At 40.4% G+C, this 16,457-nt stretch overlaps 1 protein-coding gene across 4 annotated transcripts in view; it reads right to left on the bottom strand.

The window, feature by feature from the left end:
- Nucleotides 1-16,457, bottom strand: part of NEK6 (NIMA related kinase 6) — a 105,551-nt gene that overhangs the window by 71,534 nt on the left and 17,560 nt on the right. Inside the window, exons 2-4 of one of the 4 annotated variants that reach the window (XM_019510885.1) lie at nucleotides 12,496-12,621; nucleotides 1,481-1,624; nucleotides 1,256-1,402 (exon numbers count right to left, since the gene is read on the bottom strand). In XM_019510885.1, coding sequence (XP_019366430.1) covers nucleotides 1,256-1,402; nucleotides 1,481-1,624; nucleotides 12,496-12,591 — 387 coding nt within the window. In that variant the 5' untranslated portion in view covers nucleotides 12,592-12,621. Of the gene's footprint in view, nucleotides 1-1,255; nucleotides 1,403-1,480; nucleotides 1,625-12,495; nucleotides 12,622-16,457 lie in introns of those variants that run through there. The other 3 variants (XM_019510886.1, XM_019510888.1, XM_019510889.1) reach the window with 3 other exon arrangements.

Here is a 16,457-nt window from a genome sequence, read left to right as displayed (position 1 = left end):
CAACTTCCAAGAGAGGTGGTGCAGGCTCCTACCCTGGGGGTTTAAGAGGAGGTTAGATGAACATCTTGCTGGGGTCGTTTGACCCCAGTACTCTTTCCTGCCATGGCAGGGGGTCGGACTAGATGATCTGCTCAGGTCCTTTCCGACCCTAGAAACTATGAAACTAGATATAAGCTTGCAGCGTGCGTGTGAAATATCTTCAGATTTTTTTTTTAAACATCATTTAATGAGTACAGAAAAAATAAAAATAAAAAGCAATTCTTTCTATAATTTTATACCATCAGTGAAAAGTCTGGCCACTGAAAACCTTTAATCGAGCATGTCAGCTGCTCCCCTATTCCCAGATATCAATGATGTTCTTTTGAGAAGAGCAGCAAGCCAGGCTTTCCATCCCTGAGTTTATGTCCTCAGCCATCTGCCCCTTTTCTGTCAACCTTTCATGATGCTCCATATTCTCATACTCTAGTCCTGTGTCAAGAAGTTAGTTTCCTAATTTCATGTCTATGCCAATCAACACTCTGGGATTTTTTGTTAGGGGTTTTTTTCTATGTGTTATCCGAAAGTAAACAAGACAAATCCTTTTGAAAAAATGAATGAAAAGTGGCATGAAAATACAATAGCTCCACATCACTGTTATTAGAGAGGTCTACCCAATTCTAGACCCAATGGGCAAAGATTGGGTGGCACAAACACACTGGCTCTGATTCAGTCAGGACAGGAGCCGAGCTGGATTTGTCTGCTGGGAGTGGAATAATTCCTAGACATTAGGGGCTAGAAGGGACCTCACAGGATCATCGGGTCCAGCCCCCCTGCATCTGGGCAGGAAAGACAGCTGGGGTCAAAAGACCCCAGCATGGTGCATGTCAAAACGTTTTTTCAGGGGACAGGTTTAGAAAAAAAAAAGGTACTGAACACCAGCCCTTGGGATCTGCTCCCAGTTATGGCACTGACTCACTGTGAGCCTAAGACAAATCAGTTTATCTCCATGCCTCCACAAATCCCATAGAAGACAACCACAACACTAACACTGCTCCTGTCTATGGGAGTCAACGGTGACCACCATCCACTGCGGCAACTCAGACGGAAAAAAAAGACTGCCAAACACCAACAAATTCAAATGACAAATTAGGCACAATTTTTTTTTTTTTTAAACAATGGGGGCAATTAACCAGTGGAGTACCCCAACAGATTCAGATCTTCTGATGTTTTCAAATCAAGACTTAATGCCTCTCTAGAAGATATGCTTTAGCCATACACAAGTTAAATTCGTGGCCTGTGATCTGCAGCTCATATCAGATGATCTAATCGTCCCTTCAGGGCTTGACTCTATGAACTGTCCCTTTCCATCCTTTCCACTGGCGGGAGAATTCTGACGGGGAGAAGGCACTTCGCCTACAAAAATCTGTGAAAAATCAAGCAGAAGTCTGAGAATGGTCTCTTTCACCCATAAAACCATCCGCTCTTCCATTTGAATGCCCACCTGAACTTTCTTTAACGCCACAGGTTTTCTGTCCAGAAGGCAAGTTGCTTTGTAGACTTCGCTGAATTGCCCTCGGCCGATCTTTTTCTCTATCTGAAAATCTGCCAAGGTGCAGCGGTATGGGTAGGACGTCAGATGCCTCTGCTTATTCAAAAGAAATAAAACAGTCAGTGAATGAGAGAAACCCAGTGGGAACACAGTGAGTTGAGATTTCTCCAACTCTCTTGCTCCATGCTCACAATGCTGCAACTTCCATCGTTACTGATAACACAAGGATGAAAATATTGCATGGTTAAGAGTGTGACGGCATGGGTCTGCCACAAAAATCTCCTCTTGTGGAAGCAGGCTGGATTCCTTCGCCTGACAGCAACCTCCCTTGTCTATGACAGGCTGCACCATGCAAGGGCACTAAATGGGGAAAGTTCAGGACCTAACCGAAAAGTTCCTTTGCTACCCACAAAAATTAGCCTACAGGAAGCAAACAGGCCTTGTTCAACAGGTATAAACCATATGATTTCCAAGTTCATCACAAATGCTTTTTTTACTTCCTCATTTTATACCTACAGATTTCAGTTCTTTTGTAGTAATTACAACAGCAAAATTTATGCCCCAGCGTAAGCCAGACAATTTCTGACAATTTCATTCCTCACTTTAAAATATTGCAAATTAACGAAAACCCCAAATCGAAATGTAAAACAGAAGATACTAGTTAACAGCAATGATTATAAAAATGTATATAAGGAAATGTAGAGTGGTAAACACCTTAATACTTTTGCTTTTACTTCTGAGGTGCAAGAGCTGGATCTAGGCTGACTTACGCTTGTCTGTAAATATATTAATTATTGGTCTTAATGCAATTGATGTTACTAATGCATCTAGTTTAGTGCCTTAGAAAAGAAAAGAAAAAGTCCCAGTCTCCTGTGTAAATAACTAATTAGGCCCAAACTGCTGTCTCCCCAGCTACTCACCCGCAAATCAACTTTGTACATTATTTTCACAAGGGACAGATTGACTACCACTTTCGAGCAGTCTCAGGTAAATATGTAGTTAGGCAGGTATATGCAGCATAACAAGCATTATGTACTCTATAGACCAGGAACTGCTCCCTCGAGCCATTCTGGTCTCTTCTATAATTAACAGGAGTGCTAACCAACATTTAAAAAAGAAATTATGAAAATTAATGACTTAAAGTTGCTGTGCATGCCAAGTAGACCATTTTAAGCTTTTAAGAGTTCTCATCACAAAATAAAAATGTAATTAGACCAGCTTGTAGATTAATCCCTCAAAAAATTCACTCTTTTAATATAAGTCATTATTAACAATTGAATCTGCAGTTGACAATCCTAGCAGAGGTGCCCTGGACTAAATAGGCTGTGGAGACTGTACACTTGAAGGAAAGAAGCTTCTGCTGCTGTTGCTGTTACCTAACCTGCTCCACGGGCAACACAGGCTTTAGGATTAAGGAGACATCCTCCCAGAAGCTTCTGATTATGCTGCATTTGCGACAATGAAACAAAATCTCTCTCTTACCAGGCCTTAAAATTGTTGATAGCTTAATGAGCAGAAAACCAGCAGAAATAGGTTAAGGTATACAACATAATAATAATAAAAAAAAAAAAAGTGTCATTCTAGCATTTACAAATAAAAAAAAAAAAATACATCTGGGTTTACAGCTGGGTGCCTAATTCTGACCCATAACCCAAAATAATTGATGGATGTATTGTAACCAAGATTATATACACATCATACAAGCTGTTACAAAATGTCATGTTCAGCAGAAGACTTCCAAATCTTCTCCATCAGATTTTTTTTTTAATTTACTCAACTCACAAACTAGCATACCAACTATAATGCGCAGCCAGCTAAAACCAATTTCAAGAACCATTTTCAAAAAACACCCACAATGCAAAAAACATAGAAAACAATGAAAAGCCTGTTTCTTGCACACTTATGGAAGGTGAAAGTTTCGGTTTTATTACTTAAAGGTGACCCAATATACAAAATGCAGCTCTACACCACAAATGACAGCGCAAAGTCCTTTCATCCCGTGTCCCCTTCAACTCCTTGTGTTGTTCATAGCCACAAGCTTTTTCGTTCCTACATGTCTGCAGAATGCCCCCGTCACAGATGTTCCCAGCTGGATACGCAAGTATTAAAACTGAGAAGATTTCCGTCAAGAATGTACCATTGTTATAATGTGCATGTAGAAGTACCTACCAATTCCAGCTGAGACCAAAAAAAAATAACATAGAGCTATCAGACTTGCTCCAAATTTCATAATGAAAGTAGCAGACAGTGGCAAATTTAACTCGAGGCCATCATCATCATCTTCATCATCTCCCTTAGCTTAAATGCCCTAAAAGAGCAAAAACACTCCCCTTGCCAGAGTGACACCCAGAGTAATTGCTTCGGAAGCAAAGCCCTGGATAAGAACAATTTCCAGCCCCAGAGCCCATAAACAGTCTTGCTGTAGTGTTTGGAAAGGATTTGATTACTCCAGGCTGAAAAAAAACCAATCAGAAGTCTACGGCAAGGGCAACAGCCTAGGCAAACAATTAGGTTAATTTACAACTAGCCTTTCATTCAGTGAGGTCAGTCATATGGAAAACCAGGAAGCTAATTACAGGGTGCATTTCCCCTCAACTATTATTGCCTCAGACTTTGTTACTTCCTCTTTCCAAAAACTGGCGCACACAGGAACATGCACTGCTATTCTCCCCACCTTCACAATCCAATCCAGTATAGGGGTTATAATCTACATTTTGTCCCACTTATAAAAAGGGATGCGACTGTCATGAGGTTTGCTGTGTTTGAAGTTTTGTCATGTTCAGAAGTTATCATGCGCCACTAGTTCAATTACAATAAGGATTCAGGACAAGTTTCTCCTCTCCGTCTCTCTCCTTCATGTTGCACACTCATACTACAACATATTGTCACTGATACTATTTGGAGAAAAGAATTTGAGCTTAAGGATTGTCAGTTATGCACCAGACTGTTAATGCAACAGCTGATTTAGCATCCATGGAGCGTCATTTCAGTTATTCACTGTCAGCCCCACAAAACCTCCCATTAATATTAGCAAATGTGAGGTTACGTACAGAGAACCATACTTGTCAACATTCGGACTTCACAGCTTTGGCAACTCTTGAAAATCTGCTTTTAGAAAAGTTCCCCTTGACAAGTGCCTGGTGTAGAGTCTGGCAATTTGCATTCCACTCTGACAAGTCCTGACCCAATTCAGGACAGATGCACCATTCTTCATTGGTGAATTCAGAAGAAGGAACAAGGATATGGTCAGACATATTTGCACCAACCAATGGATAAATATCATCTCCTATTCTGATCTTATACAAGTGCTTTCCCAATAAAGGATAAATTAATTCACCTATTTGTTATGCAGTCAAATCACTGTGCTAACTCAGGATTACGATATTCAGCCAAAAAGGTTTAAACATGCAAAACATGTCTATTTAGCTTTAAAAATAAACCTCATCAAAAGATGTTCCTTAGCTGCGACAGCAAATTGGTGCCTCTTCTCCTGACGGGCTTACTGATTAGGACTGGGAGGTTATGCAAGAACTTTTCCTATATTTCCAAAGCACTAGAACGACCAATAGAGATCATTATAACAGTGTGGGAGGGCCTGCCCACCCCACACCTCTCCTGTTCAGATGTCATCATTTAAAAAAGGAAGCTATTCCAAGAAACATTCAAACCAAAAGAATTCAACACATCTCAGTCCAAAAAAGGGGCCTTTGCTTATGGCAACAATGGGATAGAGTACACCTAGAAGCATGACTTCTCCTCTGCTATTTTGGATTCCGTCTACTAAGACAACAAGCTGTTGAAAATATAGCCATTTGTTAAGGATTACCTAAGCTTATCAATAGAAGTGATAGTTACACAGCATTAAAAGGAACAGTTTGCACAAACCCATGGTTTGTATTTTAGATGGACCCAAGCAGGAAGCTGAACACAGCCGACACATTACATATCTTTAGTAACCTTTCAAATCATCATGCACCCAATATCTTCCCAAAGGAGTAATGCCCATCCAAATGCAAGCAAAAGATCTGTGTTGGAAACAGGGACCCCATTCATTTGTTTTTCATACATTTTAAAAATATGAACGCATGTTTAAAATGCAAATTAATATTCTGTGTATGTGTCAAGAAATATCTAGCAACTTAACTGAAAAAAATAAATAATGCTAGTAGACTGACAAGGTAGATGCAGGTGTCCTAACCACTTCTAGCCTAGTTGGCATACGAAGTCTGCTTGCCATGCTGGAGTTAATACTGGGTGATGACTGGACACCTCAGCTGATATGTTTTGGCATCCTCCAGGACTACAGCTGCACATTTACATATGCAATGACCTAGATTTGCATTTGCTATCACAACCTATCAGACCTAATTAAAGTAATGGAGCTTTGATAAAGCCTAGGAGAGGATGGGAGATTACAACATGAACCAAAGAGCATGCTCGGGTCAGACCAAACCCTACCGAAAAACTGCCTATTGTCTAGGATGGGCCATTTGTCATGTGCCTTTTTGTTCTTGCATTTAATGCCAGCACGTAGTTCTTCTGAGTTCTGTTACAAAGGAACAGACTTAACGCTTGGTAAACATCTCGCAAGGAAAATTTCGCTCCTATTCTGACCTTTTGCAAATATATTTCACCACTTTAATAAGGGGAACTCTGTTTTTTTTGCAGATCCTTCTCAGTTTAATCCTTGATAATACTTTTCAGGGAAGCTGTCAAAGAACAGACACATACAAATCATGTCTCACAAATGGATAGCTAGAACCGTTCCCCTGGAGCTATACATCTACCGATCTAAAATGCCAGGTCGGTGAAACCTTTCCACCCACTTACATTTCAGGAGAGCTTCACCTCTCCAGGCACCAAGGTCTGTACACAGGCAGAGCCCAGCACCAGTATCTCCCAAACACATTTGGGATACATTAACTGGGAAATTTTGTACCTAACCATGATTGGAACTTCATCCCAGAGTATGAAAATGCAGTGATTTGACTCCTATTCCCAGGCCAGCTGTAAGATTGGGAAGAACTGATTTTCGAGACAAAGGCTTCTCTCTCCATATCTACACAGCAGAGTCTTATTTTTCTGCTGATCTGTAAAAGAGCTAGACAAAAATTTAGGTCACCCATGTCCCTTGTTCAGATAAAGCTGCTATTCATGTTCAAAGCACCACATAGAGATCGTCCCAACCAGATATTCTGGACAATGTCCCTGGCACATCCAGGGCTGACACAAGCCCAGTCGTGGGGATGGGCCACCTTCTTCAAAATGCTTCTAAAGGAGACGGTTGCCAGATCCTTCAGCACCAAGTTCTGGGGGTTAATGGGATTTCCTGCCAAAACAGGAGAATTAAATGAGGTTTCACATTCTAAAACAAAACAAAACAAAACAAAACACACCAAACAGAGAAACTCCTCAGAGATGCATGTGATAAGATGACTAATTATATCAGCTGCTCTGTGACAAACTTTAATTATAAAGGGAATGTTGGCAGACATTTCCTACAACAATCTAGGCAGACAGAGGGTTAAAACAAGTCCTCACTACATATTTACTCCTTCGGAGTAGGCTTGAACACGTCCTGATGCATCATCTGTTATAATGGTACCCAGGCACACAGACTAGATTGCCTTCTGCCCTTTCAGGGGGCTTCTGTTCATCTTGAAGAAATGCCCCCTTTCCAATACTCTTGTGCTCAGCAGCTAGCTTCCCAGTTTATGATACTCTAAGGAGAGCGCACAAGCATGACCTGAGACTCCTCTGTTCTTACCAAAACGTGCTATTCTTCTGCTAGGCCATACTCCCAAAATGACATGAGTCCGATTCCCAATCAAGCCAGTGTGGCCACGAAAGGCTACTGCAGAGACGAGGTCAGAGCACTGCATACTACAGTTCCAGGGGTAAAGAGGTTGCCTTCCTGCACATCTCTTAACATTTACAGTTGCAGCTGATGCCTTTCCGTTTTCTGACAATGACTTTTCATCAATCATTAAACCTGTTCCACCTCTTCTGGAGGGAACCAGCTACCAGCAAGCAAGAACAGGGGAACAAGGAACTCTCTCTTAAAGATTTCTGAAACGGGAATTTGTGTCCAGTTTTAATACAGAATTCAAATATGGTACATGCTGGGAGACACAGTATTTCTTCTGTAGGCTTTCAGTCTCTGGGACAGTTGATATAATTCGTTTCAACACCACTAAATTAACTAATTATTAAAAATCTAATAGTTTGCAACTGCTAAACAGTACTAAGATGGTTGTGGCTAGAAGCAGGCAATGCTGTTGTTGACCCGTGATACCAGAGAGAGACTAGGACATTGAGCAAAAATCTCAGCAGAATATTAACACCACGTGGAAGTGGGTGCATGGCAGCTTCACCCAGAAGCATGGAGAAAACTTGGTTTTGGTAGAGCTAGAAGATGGAAATGCCTCTACTAACTGCCCACTGTCTAAACAGTAAATAATTAACCATAAATTCAGTTGTTTTTTCCTGCTTGATTGGAATATAGGGAAGCCAGAGCTAGTTGTAAGTGTGCACTCATGACCACCAGGTCACAGAAAGTTCTGTGCATCTCTGATGGACCTACAAATGACTAAATGTGGGTAACCAACAGTTAAAGAGAAAAAGCTACACATTTCAGGCCTTAGTTATCAAACAAAAAAAAAAAATCATTCCCCCCCTCATCGGAGCACGAAACAAATATTTTTAAAAACAGAGCAAAACAACAAAAACATTGGCCCAATTAATTTTTTGAAATCTCATTAAAAAATTTAGTCCAAGTAAGTCATAGACTCCTGACCTGAATTTTAATTATCTTTACGCTGGATGTAAGCTTTTTCTGATATTTGCAATGCATCATTAATTTTAAAGCAACTGTTCCTATGCTTTTAAAGTGCATACTTCATCTGAATGACATTTACCGTAAACCAATTTCACCTTTAAAAGACATCTGTGATAGTACATAGGGAAGCTTTAACACATACAGTGTAATGTATATGTATTCAAAGGACTGATTTAATATCAACATCAATTATTCAAATCTCTTTATGACCTGTCAAATGGTACATCCATCTCCTAAGAGGGAAAGTCTTCCTGAAAAATGTTCTGTATATTTTGAGATGGAAGTGTTGCTTCTGACACGGATTTGTCAAAATACAGTAGGAAGATAAATGGGAAAATGTAGATTCCCATCTCCAGCAACCAGAACAGGAAAACAATGGGCTCTAAAACAGGAAATATTGCTCATATATTGCACGCAATTATTCCACTAATACCTGAGCCTTAAGAACATATAAGGTCTCAAACATCTGGACTGTACAGCTTTGGAAACCTAAATGTACAGTCACTCTGAACTATCAGCTAGAATTTAAGCTGGCTGAACAAGTGGGCTTGAGTTTCAAAATGTTATCATCTCTATCAAAATACATGTATACTGGCTAATGAAAAGTTGATGGTAGAAAAAAAAGAGAGACACCAACACTGGTTAATAGCCCATGTCAATATTCACTTGAGAAGCAAGCTGGGTGCTTCAGGGAATTGTAACTGGAACAGACTTATTCCAGACTGGAATACATAGTATGGAGCATGGTGCCAAATGTAGTGGAACAGAATAGTAGGTAATAAATTCAAACCTGCATCCAAGACGGAGTGACCAATATCTGTACCAGAAGCAGACCTAGCACCTGAGAACTGTAGTAAGTGGCAAAGAGAAGATGTTGAAATGTGTCATAAGGCTTGTAAAACTAATTTTTTTTTAATTAAAATAAAAATCCCACATTTTTAAAATGTCATTTTATATACCCGTTCCATAATCTTTATTACTTACTGCTGTGTACAGCAAGCAATCTGCAAATGTGAATTATCACCCACTCGCAATCAGGAACATTACTGGGAAAACAGTGCTGGGCTGATAACGAGCCAGAAGCCTGACCAAGATTTTATTGGGTCCTCTCTATATTTATATATTCACTTACTCTAATTAGAAAACTTCTAAATATGAAGTTCTATAGCAAGTCATAAGGAAAAGGTTAACTAAAACACTAAATATAAATACTGCAGATGAGCAGCAAGGGATGGCTCTAAACTAGCACTGCAGGTCTTTTGGGGCAAGTTTGCAAGAAACTGTGACATGTAGTCAATTTATCTTTCTTAAAGTCAAAATGATATGCCTTTTATTATATCTGCAACTTATAACAAAATAAATATCAAGCCACCAGAGTGCCATGGCCGTATCCCCAAATTTGATGAAGCAGGAAAATCCTCCAGAATGAGAGCTATGTAGGGTGGCAAGCAGAAGCAACTTGGGTGCAACTCGAAAGCTGTGCCTGCACTAGCACTTTATAGAACTTGAAAAGAAAAACACTGTCCCCAACTTGCTTAAGGGACTTGAAGGGCAGCAGTAGCTGTAAAGCAGTATTGGATAAAACCACATAGCCTCGTTACTGAAGTGTGGTCCAGTACAACAGTGGTCTCCGAAGTGGGGTGTGCGCACCCCGGGGGTGCAAAAGACAATCCACTGGGGTGCGGGAAGAAAACATTAGAACTTATTTATATTTATCTAAAAAAATAAGAAAGAAAATTAAGCTTTACTAATATTTAATATACGGACTGACACTGGCACCCTCACTCGGTCCGTATGTCAGATGGTCACGTGTCACGTACGATACGCAAGGTATCCTGAGGGAAGAGTGGGAGTTCCACAACGCAGAGGGGTTGACAGTGGCGCCCTCACTCGTTTGTTCGCTTTCAGCATAATTCAACATATATTGGGGGTGTGTGCTCAAAAATTTTTTACTGATAGGGGTGCACAATCAAAAACCTTTGGAGACCACTGCAGTAGAGGAAGGCAGGGCATCATAAACTCTGGATCCCAAGTCTACTTTTTCTGTGGCAATAAGCAAGTTGTTGCCTCCACTTTGCTATCTCTCAAATAGAAATGATGAATTTCTGGGAAGGACTGAAAGCATCTTCCTTTTTATTTTCTTCAAAAATGAAGAGAGACTGAAAATGACTGTAAGAAAATAATTGATCTAATAATAAAATGGAAATAACAGAAAAGAATTAATCCTGTTTTGGTCCTTCTGCAGATGAAAAAAGTAATCATTTAGTTTCTCCTGCAGGTAAGGCCTTAGAAGCCCTGTCTGCTCAACAAAAACATCCCACATGTGACACTTCCATAGGAAATGCTTGGCTAAAGCTGTCTTCCTTCCCAAACCCCTATATCACCTGTAAAAACTGCACGACATGCCAGCATAACTAGCAGCAACAACTGTTCCTTTCCCACTGCACAGACACTATGACACTTGGGAGCCTTCCAGGTGAGAAGTTCCGAAAAAGATATTATTCTCATTTAGTTTCTACCAAATAGAAAAATCAGAGCTGCTTCCATGCATATTCATGATGATATGCCAAGAAGCTGATATAGTAATTTTCAGTGCCAAGATGATCCTGCATTAGTCCTCAAACTGGGAGTTTGCAGAAAGGAGACATTTCAGCTTTCCCATAATGCTATATATATTGGCTTACTCAGCATTAGTGCTTTAAAAGCAATAGCAAAAAAATTAAATATCTTTTTTTCCAACCCACATCCCTAACCTGGATCATCTTCAGAAAAGCTAACACACTCAGAGACCCCTATTAACATAACTTAGGTACTAATAGGGCTGGGGGAAAATCATCACTGAACAGTGACCATACAGCCAAATGAGGCTGATCGGTATCAGGGTAACAGCAGTAAATAGTGTATTAGCTACTAATTACACTTAACTATGTCATTACAAATTCTAACATGTGCTCCAAGATGCCATGAATGTATCTGCTGCATAAGAACACTTCCTCATCTTGTTCATGAAATAATTACAGGGGCTCCATCCTGCCAAATGAGGCAGTAATTAACCCTAATTGCTCAAAATGCAACTGGCTAATTCTAGAAGATTAATCAAGGGGATTCAATTATTATTAAATGACTTAATATGACAAATTGCTACATTAGGGGGAAGGAGGGGGCTGTGCTCCATTCTATGTATTTTCAAGGCAGTGCAGCACAAGATACACTAATCACTGTACTATATATGCAGGCAACTTTGTTTTGGAACTCTTATACTGTGTTTTGCTCCAGCTTTTCAGTGAATTATCCCTGCTAAAGAAACCTCAAATATTGCTGGATCCAGTATTTAAAATGACAAACTGACACCCACGCTTCCTTCTACAGTCTGGAACCCAGTCACACTTCCACCAGTCCTCTCAAGTATTTTTTTTTCATTGCAGTCTTTTTGGTAACTACTCACATGGTGCAGAGGTAAAGCTTAGCTGTTCTGATAATGTTGACCACTTGAAACAACTGCAGAAGGGGGAGGCAGCCAGAAGACACAACAATCAGAATTTCTTGACTACATTGAAAATCTGAAGCTATTTTAAGCATAAAGACCCAACAATATCTCTTCTCTATTTTTGTGGGATGCCACGTACAAGAAAGCACCAGTACAAAGAAATGTGTTTGTGCACACAAAAACAATTGAGGAAGCAAGGTCCCAGAGGCTCCAAAGACTTGGAAGCACGGCATAACATTTCATCTAGACCAAACCGTTTCTTCTATTTGGTAATTATCACTTGAATATTCACTATTAAAATATGCAAGCAGATAAAAAAATATATTTATTCATTTAAATTCAAATGACTTCTTTGGCCTCTGTCTGAAGAACTGCAGCAGCAGACAGCGTGGCACGAGCTTTTTATATCTGACTTCAAAACATGTGCTTTAAGCGCAAAAATGATGGAAAATGTTAATGATCCTAGGAAGATGGGAAACAAAGGATTTGAGGCAACGTTGTCAGGCTGTCTCTGCCCACGTCCCAATATGCCCCACGTCTGTTGTGATATTACTTCTTACCAGAAAAACCACAAAGGACCATGGCATCTTTTGGAAAAAGGTGATTTATGTTCTTAGGATTTAAAGGACAAAGTGTGCTTACTTGAGGATCATGCTGATATTCCTGTCCTGGCAGTTTGCAAAGAGGGTTGTTCTGGTCCCCTAGATGATGTGGATGGTTATGTTGTCCTTCCATCATAACATGCCAAACTCTGCCCTAAGGAGTGTGCTGAAATTAAAAAGAAAAGAAAAAAAAGACATATAGTCACATCACTGCTGCCAATCCAACGCATTGAAAGCAAGAAGCCTGTGTGTCTGGGGAAATGCACGTACAAGTCTGGACACAAACAGAGGAAGAGATGCTGATCTTTTCCTCCCTCTGCTCCAGTGGTTGCATCTATCTAGGAAATGCCTGATGTAAGAATCCTTCCTCTTTCGCTATACTTAACTTCCATAGAAACCCCAAAATCCTTCCAGCTTAAGTACACAGACAGCAACCGGCTGAGCACATTCTGACTCTCCATAGTGGTAGGTAACGTAAGGTCTAGGCAAACAGGAGCTTTGACACAAGTATGAATACAAAGCAGAATTGCACAGATGTTATTGTTTTATATCGCCTGGATGTTACTCATGTAAACCAGTGCTGCACCAGTTGAAATCTCAAATTAATTTTGGAGCAATTGTTATCATTACTTTCAATGCCCTAAGTTCCTAATGTAAGATGCAAACAATCTGGGAAAGTTAGCACATTTAGCAGTCATTTAAAAAACCTTTACCACTATCCAGTAATTCAACAATTCCCAAGCAAGTCACATTTCCAGTCTTCCTCTGAAGCATCAGGAATTCCCCTAAGTTAACAGACAGAACATCAAGCCGTTGTCTTGGATCATCCTTTGGTTTCTGAATTCAGAGACCTGGGTTAATGAAATGGCACTGGAACACAGCTCTGGCCCAACTAACCATGCCCCCTTGTGATAATGCATAAGCTGCAAAACCACTTTACTGGAAAATGCAGGCCACCTACTTAAGCTCATGCCACGTTTGATAAGGGAGCAAAACCTTTCCTAGTTCAAGGAGTCAACAGCCTACTTTTATCCTTTGGGCCCAGAGAAAGGAAGCTGTGTGAGACGCTAGGAATAGCTTCGTTAGCGATGCAACCTGATGGAGCCTAGATTATCCCTGGCATTCGTCAGCAACTAGACAAACGAAGTCTGGGGAAGGAATACGCAATGGAGGAAGAAGAAACACACACGGGTCTGAAAGAATTTTTAGAAGCGTCTACCCTCGTTTCAAGCAGCAGAACAATGAAAACAGGAGCGGTGTAATAAAGCGCAATGGAGGCTGACAGCAACTTACTGTTATTTTAGATTGCATTCACTTTCATTAAATTCTAGTTTGGGATCTGCATCTTCTAATTTTCCACAGTACTTCGTACATGAAACTTGAATCCAATTTTCCTTGGATTCTTCCAGAGAGAGCAATAAATAATCTAAGCACAAACTATGATTGAAACTTCCAATACTATTTGTCTTCGAAAGGACTCTAATGCACTTGTTAAACTCAGAATAACCCTTATTCATCTGTTTTGTTACATACTCAGCTGTGCTGTGAAAGCTAAAAATTTGGGTTTGGCAGGCTGATACATAGCAGCACTGAAATTTAGTGATATTTTGCACTTGCAGTATATGAGAGGTATGAGGCAATTATGATCCCTACATAATAAACTGAAGGATGCAAGTGACTTGTCCAATTCATTTGTGGAAACGAGAATTAAATCCAAAATTCTCTTGAAAGCCAAACCATGCCAAGCCAGAAGATCATGTCTTGTAAACCAACCCTGCATTTTGTAAGCCATTTGAAACAGTAAAAAGGTCACTGACTGTTATGCACAGAGTTACAGATTGGCACTCTGCATCCCAGTATTTTGAACATTTGGGACAATCCAAACACCTGGACACGTTTCAACTGAGGGATTTTCACGATTATCCTGTTAGCAACTCAAAATGCCACAGCTACCATTACTGTATAGCTTATGCTAACCCCAAGTTAAGAATTAACCACCCAAAACAAAAAGGTCTTTTATACAATTCGATGCGTTTGGAGAAAAGGCAAACAGCTAGAGGACTCATTAGAATAAAGCCAGATCAAAGTACTGACCAAGGAACAAACAGAGAATAAACTGTGCATCTTTTCTCCTACTGCAATTACTAAACCAATGTGTTCTATAAAAAGTACAGAATTAAAAAAAAAAAAAAAACGTGGTGGCAGGGAGGAAGATAGTGCGTGACAAATGCCAAAAAAAGTACAATTTCTGATAATGTAACATCAGATTTCCTGACACCACTCTCATTTTATTCATTCTGTTGGGACCAAATCCTCCATTTTCAATCTAAAATTTCCCTTCAACCCACACAGATCTCTTCCGTTCCATTTTTTAGCACTGAAAATGTTTCACCATTGCAACTGTGACCTTCTGAGTCAAAATGCAAAAAGGAAATCTAACTGGCCTTTAAGATGCCAGTAATGCGGTTTCCACAAACCAGCAGTGAAATCCAGAGCATCAAACACAGCCCCGAGATGACAAAGCCTCAAGACAGTCACGTCTGGGTTTACTTGCATCTGCCGTGAAGGGCGGAGGATTAGTAAATGGTTTCATGGTATGACTACATTGCTTTTATATATACAGATCAAAATAAAACCAAGTAAAAGTTTGTGGATGATGGAAAGAAAAGACCCACCACATGAATGAATGTCACAAACAAACCTCATTTACAAGTAGACTGTGAGGAATCCAGTCAATGAAATCACCAAAAAAAGCGTTCGATCAAGGAAACCCTGCCTGGAGAAGTAAAATGCACAGGAGGGCTGTACAACTTGGAGCGGTCTGCTGCCCTTTGCTGGGTCCCACAAACCTCCTTCTTCCTTACACACACTGGTAGGCAGAGCTGAAAGCACGGCCAGGTCCAGCGTGAAATGAGCTGGATGTCTCACTCCTGCTCCAACTCCCTGCCCAGAAACACACTAGTTGAGGTCTGGGGTTTCTGCACAGCGACATGCACAGCAGGACAGGAACTCAACAACTTCTTCAGTCTCAGTCAATGAAGTTCCAGGCAAGACAAGTTACTCTGTTTTACTGCAAGAACAAGCATGTGCTAAAACTCACCATTTTTGTTTGTTTCCTTTAGGAGAAGGAACAAAATGTATCCAGACCATGTGAATACAGAGCATCCCATTTAGAAATCAGGAAGTCTAAGAGAATGACTGGGGAGGCCAGATTCTGCTCTCCTCTCTTGCAAGGGAAGTGTTCCCCAAATAGTCAGTAGGACTATCCATGGACTCAAGTACTGCTCAGGAGGCAAGAGTGGGCCCTACTTTAGCCCAAAAAGCAAGCGTGTGCTTCAGAAATACATTCCTAGTTCACACAGCAAATCCTCAGTCCCTCAGGAAACGCAAGGAGGTTCTGAACAAAGAATGTGAGGTCAATACAGGAACTTGCCTGTTTAGTCACTGTTCACATGCATTTTCTGAACAGTGCTAGTACTGGATCCCATCTTGGTTGCTGGTCTGATGACTGCTCCAAGAGAACCATGACCAGATAAGAGCTAGTGCCCAGCACAAACATTTTCAGAAACTTCTCTTCCAGCAGTTTTGGCCAATATTGGCTTTGATTAGGGACTGTGTCAATAGTGACTCTACCCATGGGACTTGGATATTGACCTTTTATTAGTTTGAACTAAGATCGTGGGGTGGAAGAGAAAAAAAAAAAAGAGGGTCACCTGCAGTGCATGGCATGCCAAAGATATTTTTGCATGAAGTGCTTGGTCCTAGCAGTGGTGATAGCTGCACAGCTTGGAGAGCAGACAGATCTTCGCCAGCTGGAGCTAACACAACCTACCGTAACGCAAAGATGTGCAGTGACATTTTAAAAACCTCCACTCAGAAATCTGTTACTAAATATTAAAGAAACACTTTAAAATTTCCAATAGCTAGGTGCAAAACTGGCACTATGTTTATCACGTGAATGGCTTCTTTTTTTTTTTTTTTTTTAAGATTATTCCTCCTACC

This window comes from Gavialis gangeticus, unplaced genomic scaffold, assembly GCF_001723915.1.
Source record: "Gavialis gangeticus isolate Ggan-Ray unplaced genomic scaffold, GavGan_comp1, whole genome shotgun sequence".
In the NCBI taxonomy this organism is placed as follows: domain Eukaryota; kingdom Metazoa; phylum Chordata; order Crocodylia; family Gavialidae; genus Gavialis; species Gavialis gangeticus.
Note: the sequence above shows the minus strand (reverse complement) of the source record. Positions and strands in the feature narration are given on the sequence as shown.